Here is a 16,854-nt window from a genome sequence, read left to right on the forward strand (position 1 = left end):
CTCCCCTCTTCATCACTTGTGGGGATCACTGGGACCTGGAAGTGAGTCTTAGAAGACCTTTGTAACTAAGTCCTGGGATGTGTGGTCTGATCTAGGTGTGAGGATTTTTGAAAGTTATTTTGATTCTGAGACAAGCCTCAGGGCTTGTCTCCAGTTGAGGGTGGCATAAGGGCTTCGGTTTACTCTTTTCCAAAATGGCGCTAGAAATATTGAGTCTCCTACAGGTCTTTTAGTCCAAAGAAGATCTCCTTATCAGTATGTCCTAGCAGGGATACCATTCAACCATTCCCACTGTGTGAGAAGCGATTTTCCTGAGGAGCTGCACTGCTTATTAAACTGTGTCCACCTGGAGCCAATTTAATCAACCATCCAGTTAATTCAATGGAGAAAAAGCATCAAATCAATGGCTTAGTGTAGTGATATGGTTCAGCTGTGCCCCCACCCAAATCTCATCTTGACTTGTAATCCCCATAATCCCCATGTGTCAAGGGAGACACCAGGTGGAGGCAATTGAATCATGGGGATGGTTCCTCTATGCTGTTCTCCTGATAGTGAGTGAGTTTTCATGGGATCTGATAGTTTTATAAGTGTTTGGCAAGTTCCTTCTATGGTCATTCTCTCTTCTTCCACCTTATGAAGAAGGTACATGTCTCCCTTTGCCTTCTGCCATGATTGTAAGTTTCCTGAGGCCTCCCTAGCCATATGGAAGTGTGAGTCAAACCTCTTTCCTTTATAGGTTACTCAGTGTCTGGAAGTTCTTTATAGCAGTGCAAGAACAGACTAATACATGTAACCTAGACCAGACACCAACCTACCTTAAAGTAAACAGATGTACAACTACATCTGTTATAGATACATTATTATCTATACATTGTATTATAGCTACATTAATACAATATGAACCATTGTAAAATATAAGCAAAACTTAGAAATTAGATGACTATAAGTATATTAAATGTATATTTATATATATAAATCAAATTTAAAATATAAAAAATATTTAAAAACTAGTATATTCTTTTAGCACCCCAGTGGATAATTTCAACACTCACTGGGTTGCATGCACCAACCTTTGGAGACTACTGGTCTAGGAAAACATCTGACATGTGAGTGATTTGTTCAACTTGTATCCATTACTTTGGTGACATAATATGGTAGACACAACCTGGAATTTTGTGAATTTGCTTTTTTTAATTAATTAATTAATTTATTTATTTAATTTTAGAGACAGGGTCTTGCTATGTTGCCCAGGCTGATCTCAAACTCCTGGATTCAAGAAATCCTTTTGCCTCAGTCTCCCAAGTAGCTGGGACTACAGGCATGTGCCACCACCCCCAGCTAGGAATCATGTTTTTGAAGATTATGGTGTGTGACTGATGTCTTCCTTTTTTCAAACTAAAGTGGACAGTGGGTCCAAGCTTAGGAGACTGAGTTCTAGCTGCCAGAAATGCTGAAACTGTGTTGTTTTGGTAATTTGCTAATTGACTGTCCCTCCACTCCACAAGGCAGGGCCTTTTCTGTCTGTGTACTGGCGTGTCCCCAGTGCTCAGATTCATGCTTAGCACAGGAGAGACCACAATCAATACTGAACGCATTTAGCAAGCTTCATTGTGTGTCTAAAAGAGGCCAGCTGTTTATCTACATAGCTAGCTCATTTTTGGTAGTAAATTTTGAAAAAATATAACTCCATTATAACATCTCTCCCACAGACAACTTTATAAACCTTTTCTTTCCCTCAAAAGAACTCATTTACTTACTATTACCAATACGATTTAAATATTTTAAGAAGCAAAATGCTTCATGTTTTATAATGATACTTGACAAATCATGAATTATAAAATCAGAGGCAAAGAGATACTGATTCCACATTTGATTAAAAAATCTTAATTTCATATGTCATTTCTTTCATAGTTAACATACTGTATTACCCCAAATCAATCTGTATTACTAATTTAGCCTAGAAAATATTTATGATATTTTACAGATGTGATATTTTACAAAGATGCATTACTCTTTACACACTAAAGCTTAGACTCTAAAGTTTAAAGAGGTGGAGAAGTGTGGGGGAGAAGAGGCAGAGAAGCTGCTTTTAATGAAATGGAAAGCAGGCCTGAGTTATAGGTTGACTGTTAGCCTTTGAAGTCAAGAAACAGAAGTGAAAAGGCTGGCTCTTCTTCTGGTCTCCCACTCACTTTTATTTTTATTTTTTTCCTTGTTTACAACTTTTTATTTCTCCCACTCACTTTTATTGCAGTGTCTTCCATGCCAACCTTCTTGACACTGGCATTTGTTGGGTTCATGGCAGGTTCCATGTGCACCACAGCCAGGCTCGCAGACAGCTAGAATCAAAGGAAATAAAAAGAGTATTTCCTGAGCTTTCCTTTTTCAACAGAATTACATAGTTGCTTTCCTTGCAATTCTTTAGAATGTGTTAGTTTTGGCTTCATCCTCTAATTTTTTTTCCTAAGTCAATCTCCAGCCATAAGTTGGTTTTGGACTTTTGGTAAAGTCCTGAGAATGATCTTTAAGCATGATATTTTTCATTTGCAAAAGATGTTCAGTAGGATTTTGAAACTGCTGGATCATGGAAGTTTATTTTCCTTAAGAAAACACCTGGCTGGGCGCTGTGGCTCACGCCTGTAATCCTAACACTTCGGGAGGCCGAGGCAGGTGGATCACGAGGTCAGGAGTTCAGGACCAACCTGGCCAAGATGGTGAAACCCCATCTCTACTGAAAAAATACAAAGATTGGCTGGGTGTGGTGGCAGGCACCTGTAGTCCCAGCTATTTGGGAGGCTGAGGCAGGAGAATCAATTAAATCTGGGAGGCGGAGGTTGCAATGGTCCTAGATTGCGCCACTGCACTCCAGCCTGGGTGACAGAGTGAGACTCTGTCTCAAAAAACAAAACAAAACAAAACAAAGAAACCACCTTATAGTTAAAACATTCAGTTGCATGTGTGAGTATCCACTTGTTTACATGCACAGATTTCATACAACGCCTCTGGTCTACATAAGGAAGAATATATGTCAGTGAAGAAAGGTTAACTGTGATGCCCAGGCAACAGGCAGTAGGCACAGAAGTATGCAGTGAGAGACTCCTGCTAGTTTAACGACCCCGTAGCCCAGATTGGCAATGTGTATGGGGTACTTACGCTTTGAACAGAGGTCTCCCTGGTAACCTTTGGAACACTTACATTTGCTTTTACCAATGCATTTACCTCCATTTCGACAGGGTTGTGGGCATTTGCCTGAAAAAGAGAAGAACGCAACTAAACAAGGAACCTGGTGCTTCATTCAGAGGTAATTACATTTTTCAGAGGAATTACAAGGCTTTGAGAGGATAAATGCTTTTAAATGGCAATTTTCATTTATTTCAGATCTACTCTGGCTTTTATTTTGTTTGAGTTTTGTTTTTGGAACAGATAGGATAATAGTTTTAACTTATGCTTTTGGATTATAAATGTGTTGCCAAAATGCTGCATTTATATTCTTTTTTTTTGTTTGTTTGTTTTTAAGTAAAGACGGGGTTTCATCCTGTTGGTCAGGTTAGTCTCCATCTCCCGACCTCAAGTGATCTGCCTGCCTTGGCCTCCCAAAGTGCTGGGATTACTAGCACAAGCCACCATGCCCAATCCAATTACTTTTTAATAAACAGAATAATCTTTTAACTGACTCATAAATACTTGCTAAGAGTTATGACATAAAGGGCCCTTTAAATAATCTTTTCTCTGGGTATTGGTTTTTGTTTTTTGGTTCTTTTTGAGATGGAATCTTGCTATTTTGCCCAGGCTGGAGTATAGTGGTGGGACCTTCGCTCACTGCATCCTCCGCCTCCTAGGTTCAAGTGATTCTCCTGCCTCATCCTCCAGGGTTGCTGGGAACACAGACATGTGCCATCATGCCCGGCTAATTTTTGTATTTTTAATAGAGACGGGGTTTCACCTTGTTGGCCAAGCTGGTCTCGAGCTCCTGACCTCAAGTGATCCTCCTACCTCAACCTCCCAAAATGATGGGATTACAGGCATGAGCCACCATGCGTGGCTGAGTTTTGATTTTTGAATGTCACTTTTTTTGAAAGTGACTCTATACCTGTACCTGATGACAATCTTTGCCTAGGATTCTCCAGAAAGCAGGACCTGCTTGCAGCTAGTTTATTTGGGGAAGTGATTGTAGGAAACAGGAATGGGGGAATGGGAGGAGTGAAACAGAAGGAGGGAAAGGCAACACAAAAGTGTGTTTGTGGGTGGAAAGCCGGAGTATGGGGCCACTAAGTCGAGGTGCAGTGGCAATGGCTGGCATGCAAGGCTGGCCAAGAGGCTGTGAGATGTGACACAAAAGGTGCCCAATATCACAGCAATGCATTTTCCTGGAACGTCCTAGGTCCATAATGATACTTCGTAATTTCTTTTTTCTCTTTGCCCAATGAGTATTACGAATGCTTTTCACAGATCTTTGAATCACAGAATTTTAGAGCTGGAGTAAGGCCCTAGGTGTAAAAATCATGTAATAAATTTCTCACTTCTTTCTCCAGAGGCTATTTATTCTCCCTCTGCAATCTATTATTTGCTATCCTAAGTCCTAGCTTCTGAAGAAGTGGAAGATAAGGTACTTTTTACCTAGAGCTGAAACCACATCCTATGCCTGGCATAAGATGTTTTGAAGACAGCAAGTAGACCATAGATTTTGGTAGTGGAGGAGTTTGGATTGCTTTTGTTGTTCTTTTTCTTTTCTTTTTATTCACTTCAGCAGAACACTCATTACAAAGGCTTCTGGGTACATAAGGAGAACTAATGAAAATGTATCCTAAACCAACCCGTCTTTCACTCTCTAAGCCCTTCTTTTTATTGCCAAAGAAAGCTGTGAAGGAAGTCAACCCCTATATATTTTACTGACAAGTACTATTTGTGACAAGCAAGAAGTGAATTATTTATGAAAATCATTCTACTAAAAACATTTTATCTTTTTATTTACCTAAAAGGACTTTCTTCATATAATAGTAGACCAAAGCAGTATTTAGTCATTGTAGAGACAATATAGACACAACAATATTGGGATGTTAGGGTCTCTCACAAACCTGGAATGCTATTAGACATTGAGGTTTTCCTGCATAGAGGTGTTCCAGAAATAGGTATTAAAACAAACTTAATAACAGAATATCACCTCTTCATTGATCAGAAGAGGATCCTCTTTTTTTTTTTTTTTTTTGGCCAGGTTTGAATACAAGAATACCATTTACTGTTTAGTTAAGATCTCAACTCTCACCCAGAAGAAGGAATATCTAACTCCAAATTTTCATTTGCATCAAAGAAATACCTGACTCCAACATATACACAAAATTGGGTCATATCACAGTACTCTGCAATGCACCAGGTTTTTTCAAGTGAGCAAGGTATGGGATGATAATTATATGGCAGAAAACACAGAGTACTCATACGTGAACTACTTGGTGGGCCCGAATTTTCCCCTCCTCTATGAGGGGTGAAGTTGGTAACTGGGATAACACAGAAAATGATTGGTGTAGGGAATCCTTTCATTGGCTTCAAGAGGTTTTTTGTTTTCATGGCAACAGGGAAGTGAGGATCCTTAGATTCACCGCAGTCAGGAAGGAGGACATTCTCTCCTGGCTACCACACAACAGAAACGTGACTGCAGGAGATGTTAGACATTTGAAAGCCATTACTAGTTCAAAGACTACAAGAGAAAAAATTCATGAAGATCTGATTGTTTTAAAATTCAGAATACTGGAAACATCTTTAATATGAACTTCTTTTTCCTGAAAATATTTTGCAACCAAATTCTACCCATTAAATAGTGGAAAACTGATTCAGCCTGAGAGATGGCACATTTTTACTTAAGAGACTAAGCCCTGCCTGGCCATGGTGGCTCATGCCTGTAATCCCAGCACTTTGGAAGGCTGAGGTGAGCAGATCACTGGAGGCCAGGAGTTCAAGACCAGCCTGGCCAATATGGTGAAATCCTGTCTCTGCTAAAAACGTAAAAAAATTAGTCATGCGTGGTGGCAGGCACCTGTAATCCCAGCTACTCGGGAGGCTGTGGCAGGAGAATCGCTTGAACCTGGAAGGCGGAGGTTGCAGAGAGCCAAGATGGTGCCACTGCACTCCAGCCTGGGTGACAGAGCTAGACTCCATCTCAAAAGAGAGAGAGAGAGAGAGAGAGACAGACAGAGAGAGAGAGAGAGAGAGAGAGAGAGAGAGAGAGAGACAGACTAAGCCCTACCTGAAGACAAACAGATTTGACTAAGTTTAGGCTATTGGCATTTTTACTGTAACCAATGGATGAGTCCTTGTAAGAACAATGAAATAAGGTATTGACAAAATAAAGACATTAGATTTCCTCCACCTATGCAATTGTAGGATAACTTAAATTCATGACGGTTTAATGAAGAAAAAAGATAAAAGGGTTTTTAAGTGCCAACAATTGTCAACTCTAGGTTTTAGGATGGTAGGTGATTTTTAACTGTTTTCTCCAATATTCTAAAAATTTTTAACAGAGAACATTTTATATTGAGAACTTTTATAAGAAGAACCCACTCAGTTATTTTTAAAATCCTTTTCTAATTCTTTTCTAATAATCTTTGCATTAGAAAAGGATTATAAATAATTTGGGTAGTCTTTTTAACTGAAGGTTCATTAAAGATTTTTGGGAAATCCATGAGTCTTAGATAACAAGATGAATGTACATATCATCCATCCAGATACCTCTAACCATAGTTTTGTTAACCTACAAGCACATCTCACAATCAACTCGGAATGAAGTTTGAGATGGTATCATTCTTCTTTTTTTTTTTTGAGATGGAGTTTTGCTCTTGTCTCCTAGGCTAGAGTGCAGTGGCTCAGCCTTGGCTCACTGCAACCTCTGCCTCCACGGTTCAAGCAATTCTTTTGCCTCAGCCTCCTGAGTAGCTAGGACTACAGGCGCCTGTCACCACACCTGACTAATTGCTGTGTTTTTAGTAGAGATGGGGTTTTGCCATGTTGGCCAGACTGGTCTCTAACCCCTGACCTCAGGTGATTCACCTGCCTCAGCCTCTCAAAGTACTGGGATTATAGGCATGAGCCACTGCGCCCAGGTGAGATGGTATCATTCTTTTTTTTTTTTTTTGAGACGGAGTCTTGCTTTGTCACCCAGGCTGGAGTGCAGTGGCACGACCTCCACTCACTGCAAGCTCCGCTTCCCGGGTTCACACCATTCTCCTGCCTCAGCCTCCTGTGTAGCTGGGACTATAGGCGCCCGCCACCACGCCCGGCTCATTTTTTTAAATGTATTTTTTTAGTAGAGACGGGGTTTCACCATGTTAGCCAGGATGGTCTCGATCTCCTGACCTCGTGATCCGCCCATCTTGGCCTCCCAAAGTGCTGGGATTACAGGCGTGAGCCACCGCGCCCAGTCAATGGTATCATTCTTGATAGAGGTTAGGAGAAATGAAAATAAAGATGAAATCAGAATATACATTTCATTAAAAAACAAAACAAACAAACAAAAAGATACAGCCAGCAATGAGTGCTAGTGAGGATGTGGAGAAACTGGAACCCTCATACACTGCTGGTGGGAATGTAAAATGATGCAACATTTTGGAAATGTTTGGAAAACAGTCTGATAGTTCCTCAAAAAAGTTGTTACCATGTGACTCAGCAATTCCACCCCCAGGTAAATATTCCGAAGAAATGGAAACATCCACACAAACATCTCACACACAGATTTTCATAGCAATATTATTCATAATAGCCCCAAAGTGGAAACAACCCAAATGTCCAACAACTGATAAACAAAATGTAGTAAATCCATAAAATGGAATATTATTTGGCAATAAAAAGGAATAATGTACTGATATATGCTACACCATGAGTGAGCAATGAAAACATTAGAATGAACCCAGGTGAAAGAAGCCATACAAGAAATGCCACATCTTGTATGATTCCATTTATGTGAAATGTTAAGAATAAGCAAGTCTAGAGACAGAAAGTAGCTTATTGGTTGCCACCAAGGGTCTGGTGAGAGAGGGGAAGAGGGAGTGACTGCTAATAGGTACAGACTTTCTTTTGGGGATGATAACATGTTCTGGAATTTGATAGAGGTGATGGCTACACAATCTTGTGAATAACCTGAATGGTACATTTTAAAATGTTGAATTTTATATGATTGTGACTTATATCTTAATTAAAAATAAGAATACAGGGGCTGGGCGCGGTGGCTCAAGCCTGTAATCCCAGCACTTTGGGAGGCCGAGACGGGTGGATCACGAGGGAGGAGATGGAGACCATCCTGGCTAACAAGGTGAAACCCCGTCTCTACTAAAAAATACAAAAAACTAGCCAGGCAAGGTGGCGGGTGCCTGTAGTCCCAGCTACTCAGGAGGCTGAGGCAGGAGAATGGTGTAAACCTGGGAGGCGGAGCTTGCAGTGAGCTGAGATATGGCCACTGCACTCCAGCCTGGGTGACAGAGCGAGACTCCGTCTCAAAAAAAAAAAAAAAAAAAAAAAAAGAATACATAATTCAACTATACTTTTTTGTTTCTATACCTTTAGAGGCACTTTTCAACTCAAGACCCATTTCCATATTTTCCTGGTAATGTGGTTGCCATGATAGAAACAGGAAACTTCCGCAGAGGTTTTGGATAAAACTTGCAGTAGGGTGAATCAGGAGCTTTCAAAGACCCACATTTTTGATGCAGTTAGAAAAAAACAAAACAAAAAACCAAGAATACAGAACATTGTTTCTGCCAACAGAAGATTCATAAACCTAAGGACATGAAAGGGCATATTTACATGAAGGAAAATGAGTTTATGAACAAAGATTCATAACCATGAACCAAGTAAGTGTGCAGAGTCTGAAGTAAGTACAGGGGAAAATTGAGGGGAGTTAATTCAGAGATATCTTTATCTGGGAAGCGTAATTAATAAGAATAGAAACCACACCCAGACAATTAATTGCATGCTCTATGGAAACTTTAGAGGTATTTCATTTGAACCCTATAAAAAATGGTTACTTCATCCACTACTCATTAAAGTACAAAAACCCACAAATAAATTAGAGGTTGAAAGTTCAAACAGGAACTTAGTCTTATTCAACTTTCAATCTACAATACACTACTATATACACTACTGTACACACTGTTTGGCTATACCAAACAGTGGTGTTTTACAGATACAGCTGGAAATGAAACACAGACCAAGTTTCCCTCAACCAACACATCAAGAAAGGCAGGGACACAGGACCCTTAGTGGACAGGCTGACCTTCCTTTTGCTCTTTCTTGAGCATGTGCTTTGGTGCTATCTGTTCTTCTGGATTGTAAGGCAATCTAGGAGGGAGTTATCTCATTTCCAGGTTAAAGAGAAGGCTACATGACTTGCTGAGAGCTACATGGCTGGTCAGTGGCAGAGCCTGGACAAGCAATTGGAATACTGGAATATTGATTCCGAAAACGATGATAAGCTACCACATTTCAACCCTTATGTTTTTAACTTTTGTGTATTGAAGTATGACAAATATATAGTAAAGGCATAATGTGCACCAATCTTAAGTTTACAGTTCAGATATTTTTATTTACATAAACAGATGTGTGACACTTCACCAATCAAGATACTTAGCATTTCATAAAGTTCCTTTTGCTCCAGCTGTGATTCTTGTTTCCACTGTCATCCATTAGTTTCACCTATTAGCTTGAATGTCAAAAAGATGGGATCATGCAGGAGGTAATTTTTTGTGTCTGGTTACTTTCACTTAGTATCTGTGTGGTTCATTCATGTTGCTGTGTGGGCTATTATTTCATTCTTTTTTTATTGCTATGCCCCTTTTTTTCCCTCCTTTTTCTTGAGTCTACCTTTTTCTCTTAGATGGGTTGTTAGGCTCAGTCTAGGACACCTGGCAGTGAGCGGCAGGGGAAACAGGTAGGTAGGTAAACAGATCCCAGCTGTCCCAGAGCTCTGATCTACATTTCCAGTCTGAACCTATGGGTTCCACATAATGAGGAGAGGACAAAATGACTAGCAGAGAACAATGCAACATGCTGAATAATCCAAACCCAGACATAACCGAGTCAGAGATCATTTCTTCTGAGTCCTGTGAGGTGAGCTGTGTCATTCTGCCCCACCTTCAGCCAAAATGCATGGCAGCTGAATCTAGCAAAAAGAAACCACTGGCCTAAGACCTTAGATAAGCTATTCATTCTCTCGGGGCTTCTGACTCCTTCTTGATAAAATGAAGGGGTTATAAGGTCTCCCTAAGTCAAAAGAAGGCAGAAAGTTAATACTCACTTATTTCACATTGCTCTCCCTCTAGTCCTGGAGGGCAAATACATTTTCCAGGGTAGAAACAGGTCCCTCCGTTAAAGCAGGTGGTTGAGCAATTTGCTGTTAGAATGAGCAACAGGGGTGTTGCATTAGACAGTTGGTTAAGTCTAACACAAATTTCACTTAAAGTGAGGTACTATTTTTAGGCATCTGCTGCCTGTCCGTTTCCTGACTTAAAGAAATAAGCTGCTTTACAAATATAAAAATTGTAACCAACTGCTTGCCTATGTGCAGACTCCAGAACATAACAGGAGACCACACACATCATATACTACCCACCCGTAGGAGTTTCCATCTCAGTGAAGAAAGGCACAGTAAAAAATTAGCTTTTTAAATTTTCTTATACATATCTGTGACCTTAAAAGGAGAAGAATGGTATAAACCTAAGGATTTTTTTTTTTTTTTTTGTAAACATCAGATTGGAGGATAAAGGAAGAGTAAAAAGGAGAAGACTTACTTTGGAATAGATAAAAGAGAAGTCATAAATATCAGGACCTGACAAAGAAAAAAAGCTACTTTCTTTCAGGACAAGATGAACAAAGGTTTATCTTAATGGGATTGTTTAAAAAAATAGACTTTTATGACTTTTGGAGAAAAGAGTAACTGTATTCAGAAAAAGAATGTGGGCCCGGGTGAGATGCCATAGGTAGGAGTGTGGCCACAGCATGGACCAGACGATGATGAAGTTGGCTGTATCATAGTGGGAGCCCAATAACCAGATTATCCAGGTAGTAATCACACTTTGTGATTCATCCTAAACCTTCTCTCACAGTGTCAATTTCTGGAATTTCACTGCTCACTAGCACCTAAAATAGAGGGAGGATGGAGAAATGGGGAGAGGAGGAGAGGAAATATCTAAAAATAGACAAGTTGGCTCATTCTATAAAGGAAATTAAAATGAGAGCTTGGATTTTTAGCAATTCCAGTTATATGACCTATTTGTTCTTGTCCCATATAAAATTGGCTAAAATTCGCTATAGATGAACAAAAGCTAAAGTAAGCTTCCAGTAGGAAAATCAGAAAAGAAATCCAAAAGTTCTAAGTGTATGTTTTCTTTGTGGAAAAAAATCCACAAAGTAAAATGTTCTATGAATATCATGCTTCTTAAATGATAAATTGTGTTTAAAATCACAAAGATCTCCCAGTTGAAGGCAGTGCTGTACTCACTTTGGCAAAATCAAAACTCTGTGTTTTTTTTTGGTTTGTTTGTTTTTTTTAAAGAGACAGGGTCTTGCTCTGTCTCCCAGGCTGGAGTACAGTGGCACAATCATAGCTCACTGCAGCCTTAAGCCCCTGGGCTTAAGGGATCTTCCTGCCTCAGCCTCCCAGATGACTGGGAGTAAAGGTGTACACTACCATGCCTACTTAAGTTTTAAAATTTTTTTGTACAGATGGAGTCTCGCTACATTGCCCACACAGGTCACAAAAAAAATCAAGCCTCTTAACATGGAAGGGAGCTGTAGTATTTTGGTATGGGATTTAGGATTTAGGAGAACCAGCTCTTGGGACCTCCTCTTTGCTGCAGTATTGCTAAGGCTGGACAGTCGTTTTTGTAAGTGTGCCCTGTCTCCTCACTTCCGTTTCTCTTGGAGATAAAAGGAAACGATGAGATCAGTGCCCTAAAAAACTTTGGGATCAGTGCCCACTTGGCCCGTGTCCCATGGGCACTGCCCAATTACTGATGTGTAGAATGCGATGGTAGAATTCGGCAAAGTTGTTATATAGCTTGGCCACACTCTTAGTACTTGTATGCTACTGTATTGTCATGAGCAAGTTTCTCTACATTTCTGTTGTTCAATGATTCTTGATTAGAAAAACAAGCAGCTAGAGACATGAAGTATGTTTCTCTGGGGCTGAGGCCCCACTGGCCAATGCTAAACTCCTTAGGTCCTAAAGGTTGTGATGTCCCAAGGGCCAGTGAAAGTTATTCTTTAATATTTGTTCAAATAGATAGTGCTGAGGTCTAGCTCCATAGTAGTAATTAAATCATTTTTCCAGAGCCTCCACACATTCCTTCCTGGAGAATAAAAGCATCTTTTTGTTGAAGTAGAAAAAAATTTTTTTTGTATTCCCAGATCTCCAGTGAGACCAAGTGGAAATTTCAACAGACTTTATATAAGAATAAAGAAGTTACTGGAGTCTGATGAGTAGGAAAATCTTTCATTTGAAAGATAAAATATTATAAAATATAATATGTACTGGAATATAGATAGATATATTACTTTAACAGTGACTATGTGGTGTTTGTGACACCACAGCACTAGAAAAACACTGCAATTGACACTCCATTATGCAAACCACACCAACAATGGCCACACCTACGTAAGAAGGTCTCTTGTGAATACATGAGTTTTTCAACTAAATCTCTGGAGGATTTGTGTTATTTATTAATAGTTTTGAGGCCATAAGAGTTTAATTCTGCTCTAGAATGCCCAGTTTTAAAATAGCAGAGATACTGAATGGTAAATTTAGACAAAAAGATTCACGGTAATGAATTTTACTCACCGGCTGTTAATTCTTATTAGAGTAAATAGTGCTTAATCTTTATGAAAACACATTAAAAAATGTTTTTTAATCCAATACTATAGTTTTAAAAGACCACTTTAAAAAAGGCAGAAATGCTTTCACATATTATCTCAATATAGTTATTATATATAGCTCAGGGGTGAGGGACAGGAGGGTCAGTGACTTAATTCTAAGTCTAGAGATAGAAAAAGCATGGTCCACAGAGAGATCAAGTTGCCTGCCCAGGTTGAGAGTCACTTGTGGAAGAACCAAGGGCTGAATTAGGTAGCCTGGGTGGCAACATGGTACAGTGTAGGATATGAATTTGGGTCAACCGACTCAAGTTCCATAAACCTCACTTTGCTTATCTAGGATGAGATGGATAATACTTTACATATCTCAAAAGATGTTCAGAGTAAAATCACATAACTGTATCATCATAAAAGAGTAAACAACCATAAATTATTCTGACTCATACTGAAGGCTCTTTCCTTTAAAAAAAAAAACAACAACAAAAACCTGCTCATGGCAATCTTATTTGGTACTAACTGAGTGATCACTAAAGAGACACTTTTCAAGAATAAAATTTATTATTCCATCTTAACTTATATGTTTATTGACAAAAAAACAATGCTCTATTCATACAATTAGCATTTTTAACACAAAGATAACTTCATTAAATATACAAATTTCACAGCATGGTCTTTATTTTTTTCCACTTAAAAGATGTGAACTGGGCAAAATAAACAAGTATTTTGTAAAGAGTATGAATCATTCAGCAATTTTAGGGCCAAGTTTGAACACACTTACTAAGAGTACAATCTGGCTGTGTTGCTGCAGTGTTGAGAAGGAAGAGCCCGATCTCTCTGGGATGTGATTTGTGAGCGGAGTATTGAATCAGGAGTCAGTAAACTTCTAGGTTAGGCAATGTATAGCAGGTTGTTTAATTTTAGCCTTGGAAGTTCACCCACAAAACCAATTTAGGACATACCAAAATTCCATGTGGCATAGACCAGCTAATTGTTCACAAAAATTTGCACTCCGCTCACATAATACGAGATGTCAGTGGGAGACAGCTGTCCGGCCAGGGGCAACATTTCTTCTGCCTGAATCCAGGTAGGGCCATGAGGCTAATTCCTACCTATGGAATAGGTGTGGAAGTTTTGTGGGTAACTTCTGGGCCAGGGCTTTAAATTTTTTAATTAGTTTATTTATTTTTAGCCCTGCTTACTTCAATCCTTCTCTGCCTATTGGCTGGATCTAGAGAGTTCCAAAGCTCTAGGCAGGACCACAGATAGATGGTGCCTGGGCTCCTGAGTCACTTCATGAAGAAGAACTGCCCTGCCCACTGACCAGGCAAAATGCACTGGAGCATTCTGTGAATGAAAATAAACTTTTGCTATTATGCTACACTAAAATTGGGATTTCAGTTACTATAGCAGCCATCTTTACCCTAAGCCATACACTCTATTTACAGAGCTGTTATGAAGAGTGAGGACATATAAAGTAACTCATTCTAATCAAACATTTTTAGAGTAAAAATAACTTTGTTCTTACAAAGAAACTGTTACCTTTGTCACAGTTCACTCCATAGAATCCAGGTGGACAGATGCAGAAACCAGGAGTCACACAAAGTCCACCATTCATACACCGTGGGGTGCAAAGGGCTTATAGAGAGAGAGAACCCTGATTAACGCCAAAGGGTATTTTGGAGCAGGACCATTTTGAAGTGTCAATAATACAACAGGTCTACATTTTCAAGCTTTGTGGTTGACTCTAAAATGATTACTCTTCAGAGATACAAGTTTGCTATATTAATATTATTTTTGTGGTATAAATTAGGCTATTTTTCAATTTCTCAGCCAATTTCTTAGAGATGACTTTTGGATTGGTTCCATCTGAATACTTGAATAAATTTTCCCCAGAATCATTTTGACTAAGATGTAGTCTTCTTAAAACTGTTAAATATTTTCAGTCTGCCCCATTTCCTTAATCTTCTAATTCCAAGATAAATGCAAAGAAGAAAAATAAGAAAATATTCTTCTTACTTATTTTAAAATTATTTTTTAACTATCTCTCACAGGGTATTCTTATTTCTTGAAGATGAAAAATATTTTGCTTACTCTAGTCAGATAAGCTCTTAGTATTTAAACATCTTTTGATTAATATTCATTTCTGTGCTTATCTCTTTTTTCATATATTTTTAAAAATTAATTTCCCTGAAATTGATGTACTTACTACACAAATTCTTTTCATCCACTTTTTTGCTTTATAACATCATAACTCAGATATATTCTTTGTTGTGAATCAAGCTACTTTTTATTGGAATAATTTCAGATCAGTGGTGATACTAGCTTTTTAAACCCAACTTAAGTGGAGAAGAAAATCCTCAAAATTGTCATAAGATTATGCCAAAGTACGGTGGCTGTATTTGTGAAGCGGGACGAGTTAGGGGAGATGGCCAGGAATGGCCACAAAAAGTGGAGGCATTGTGCCAAAGTTTTCTGCCCCTGTGACCAGAAAAATAATTTCAGGTGTTAAAAATCCACATGGGGCTCCTGAATGATATCATGTTCATTAGGAAGGGAGCAAGGGAAGTCGGCTCTGTGTCTTACCTTTTTCACAGTGAGGTCCGTGGAACCCATCAGGACACTCGCAGATGCGTCTTTCATTACAAAAGCCTCCATTTCGGCACCCGCCTGGGCACTCAGCTTCACCAGAGAGAAACAAAGCTTATATGGACACCCTTGAAATCATGTTTGATGAATCACAGCCAGCATGAGACAGTAGTGTTCATTTCTGTTCTAGCCCACCAATTAATCATAATTGATCAAATACCAGTAGTTCCAACTCATTCCCTCGATATCACTTGGATTTCACTAAAGCTGCTGCAGAGTAAGATTTTGCCGCTCTTACTTCCAATAGTAGGGGGCTCATGGAAGAAGGTAAGGCAAATTTTATTCTGCCTTCATCTCCTCCTACGGATCTACTGTACCTTGTTAAATTCACACTGCAATTGAATGAATGGTATTGCCTTTCCCCTTTCAGAGGGTAAGATGACTTATAGGCGCATCTTTAGAGCACTGAAAGGCTCCAGAGCTTAAATTCTGAGCTTGTAATAAAAGCTTGTATGCAGATGAGAGGGGAGCTTGGGCCTTTATATTTAAATGGGCTTCTGGGGTGTGGTGGGGAGGTACTGAGTGAGGCCTTGACCTGGTAGGGATCACTGGCATGAGGTGGCACCCTGTCCCTCATGGATGTGAGCAGCATTAGGCTTTCGTTAGGGGTTATATTACTGTTGCCTTTGACAAGTGGGAAGTGATGGTAATGACAAGCCACCTTGCCGTGAGCAAACAAAGCAAGAAAGGAGGGGAAATTCATGACGACAGGTAAGATATACTGGGACTCCCAACAACTGTGTTGGAGGAGTGGAGAGGGAGGAAGAAAAGGTGTTTTGAAAAGGTTCCTATTCCTAATATTAAAAGTGGGGTCAAAGTTAGAGAAAGTCTATCTTAGTACTGTTGCTAAATCTTGGGCTTATCATCTCCTCCTTCTGTTGCTGTAGTTATACAGCCATCATCCAAAAAACCGTGTGTGTGTGTATGTGTGTATAGATATAAATATTTGGCCCAAGTCACACCTAAAGCCCTTACAACATGTCTTCTCTTGAATCACCATCAGTGCTTACCTTGCTGACATGTTTTAAAGAAGATAGCATTTTGAGGTGTCTGGAGAATGGTGTTGCCTTCAGAATTCATAACAATCACATTCACTTCAAATGCTGCCACCCCATCCTGTTTTCCAAGACATGGGAAACCAACTTGAACAACTAAAAGAAAAAAAGAGAAAGTATGGGGAAACAGTTAATCTAGTTGATTCTAGTTTTACAGAAATCTCGGGAAGAGAGTCAAAGGACAAAGCAAAAATGTTCACATGTTGTGGATTTCCTTGTATCTCCACTGGAGTAGGAACTGTATTTTGAGCATCTGGGCTCCACAGAAGTTGGGCATCATGTGAGGTGAAGAAAGAGTGAATGA

General features: G+C 39.3%; 1 protein-coding gene across 2 annotated transcripts in view; it reads right to left on the reverse strand.

The window, feature by feature from the left end:
• Window positions 1-16,854, reverse strand: part of WIF1 (WNT inhibitory factor 1) — a 72,167-nt gene that overhangs the window by 2,270 nt on the left and 53,043 nt on the right. Inside the window, exons 4-9 of one of the 2 annotated variants that reach the window (XM_008003907.3) lie at window positions 16,506-16,646; window positions 15,433-15,528; window positions 14,389-14,484; window positions 10,277-10,372; window positions 3,154-3,249; window positions 2,244-2,339 (exon numbers count right to left, since the gene is read on the reverse strand). In XM_008003907.3, the coding sequence (XP_008002098.1) occupies window positions 2,244-2,339; window positions 3,154-3,249; window positions 10,277-10,372; window positions 14,389-14,484; window positions 15,433-15,528; window positions 16,506-16,646 (621 nt within the window). The remainder of the gene's footprint in view (window positions 1-2,243; window positions 2,340-3,153; window positions 3,250-10,276; window positions 10,373-14,388; window positions 14,485-15,432; window positions 15,529-16,505; window positions 16,647-16,854) is intronic. The other variant, XM_008003908.3, reaches the window with a different exon arrangement.

Source organism: Chlorocebus sabaeus, chromosome 11 (genome assembly GCF_047675955.1).
Source record: "Chlorocebus sabaeus isolate Y175 chromosome 11, mChlSab1.0.hap1, whole genome shotgun sequence".
Classification (NCBI taxonomy): domain Eukaryota; kingdom Metazoa; phylum Chordata; class Mammalia; order Primates; family Cercopithecidae; genus Chlorocebus; species Chlorocebus sabaeus.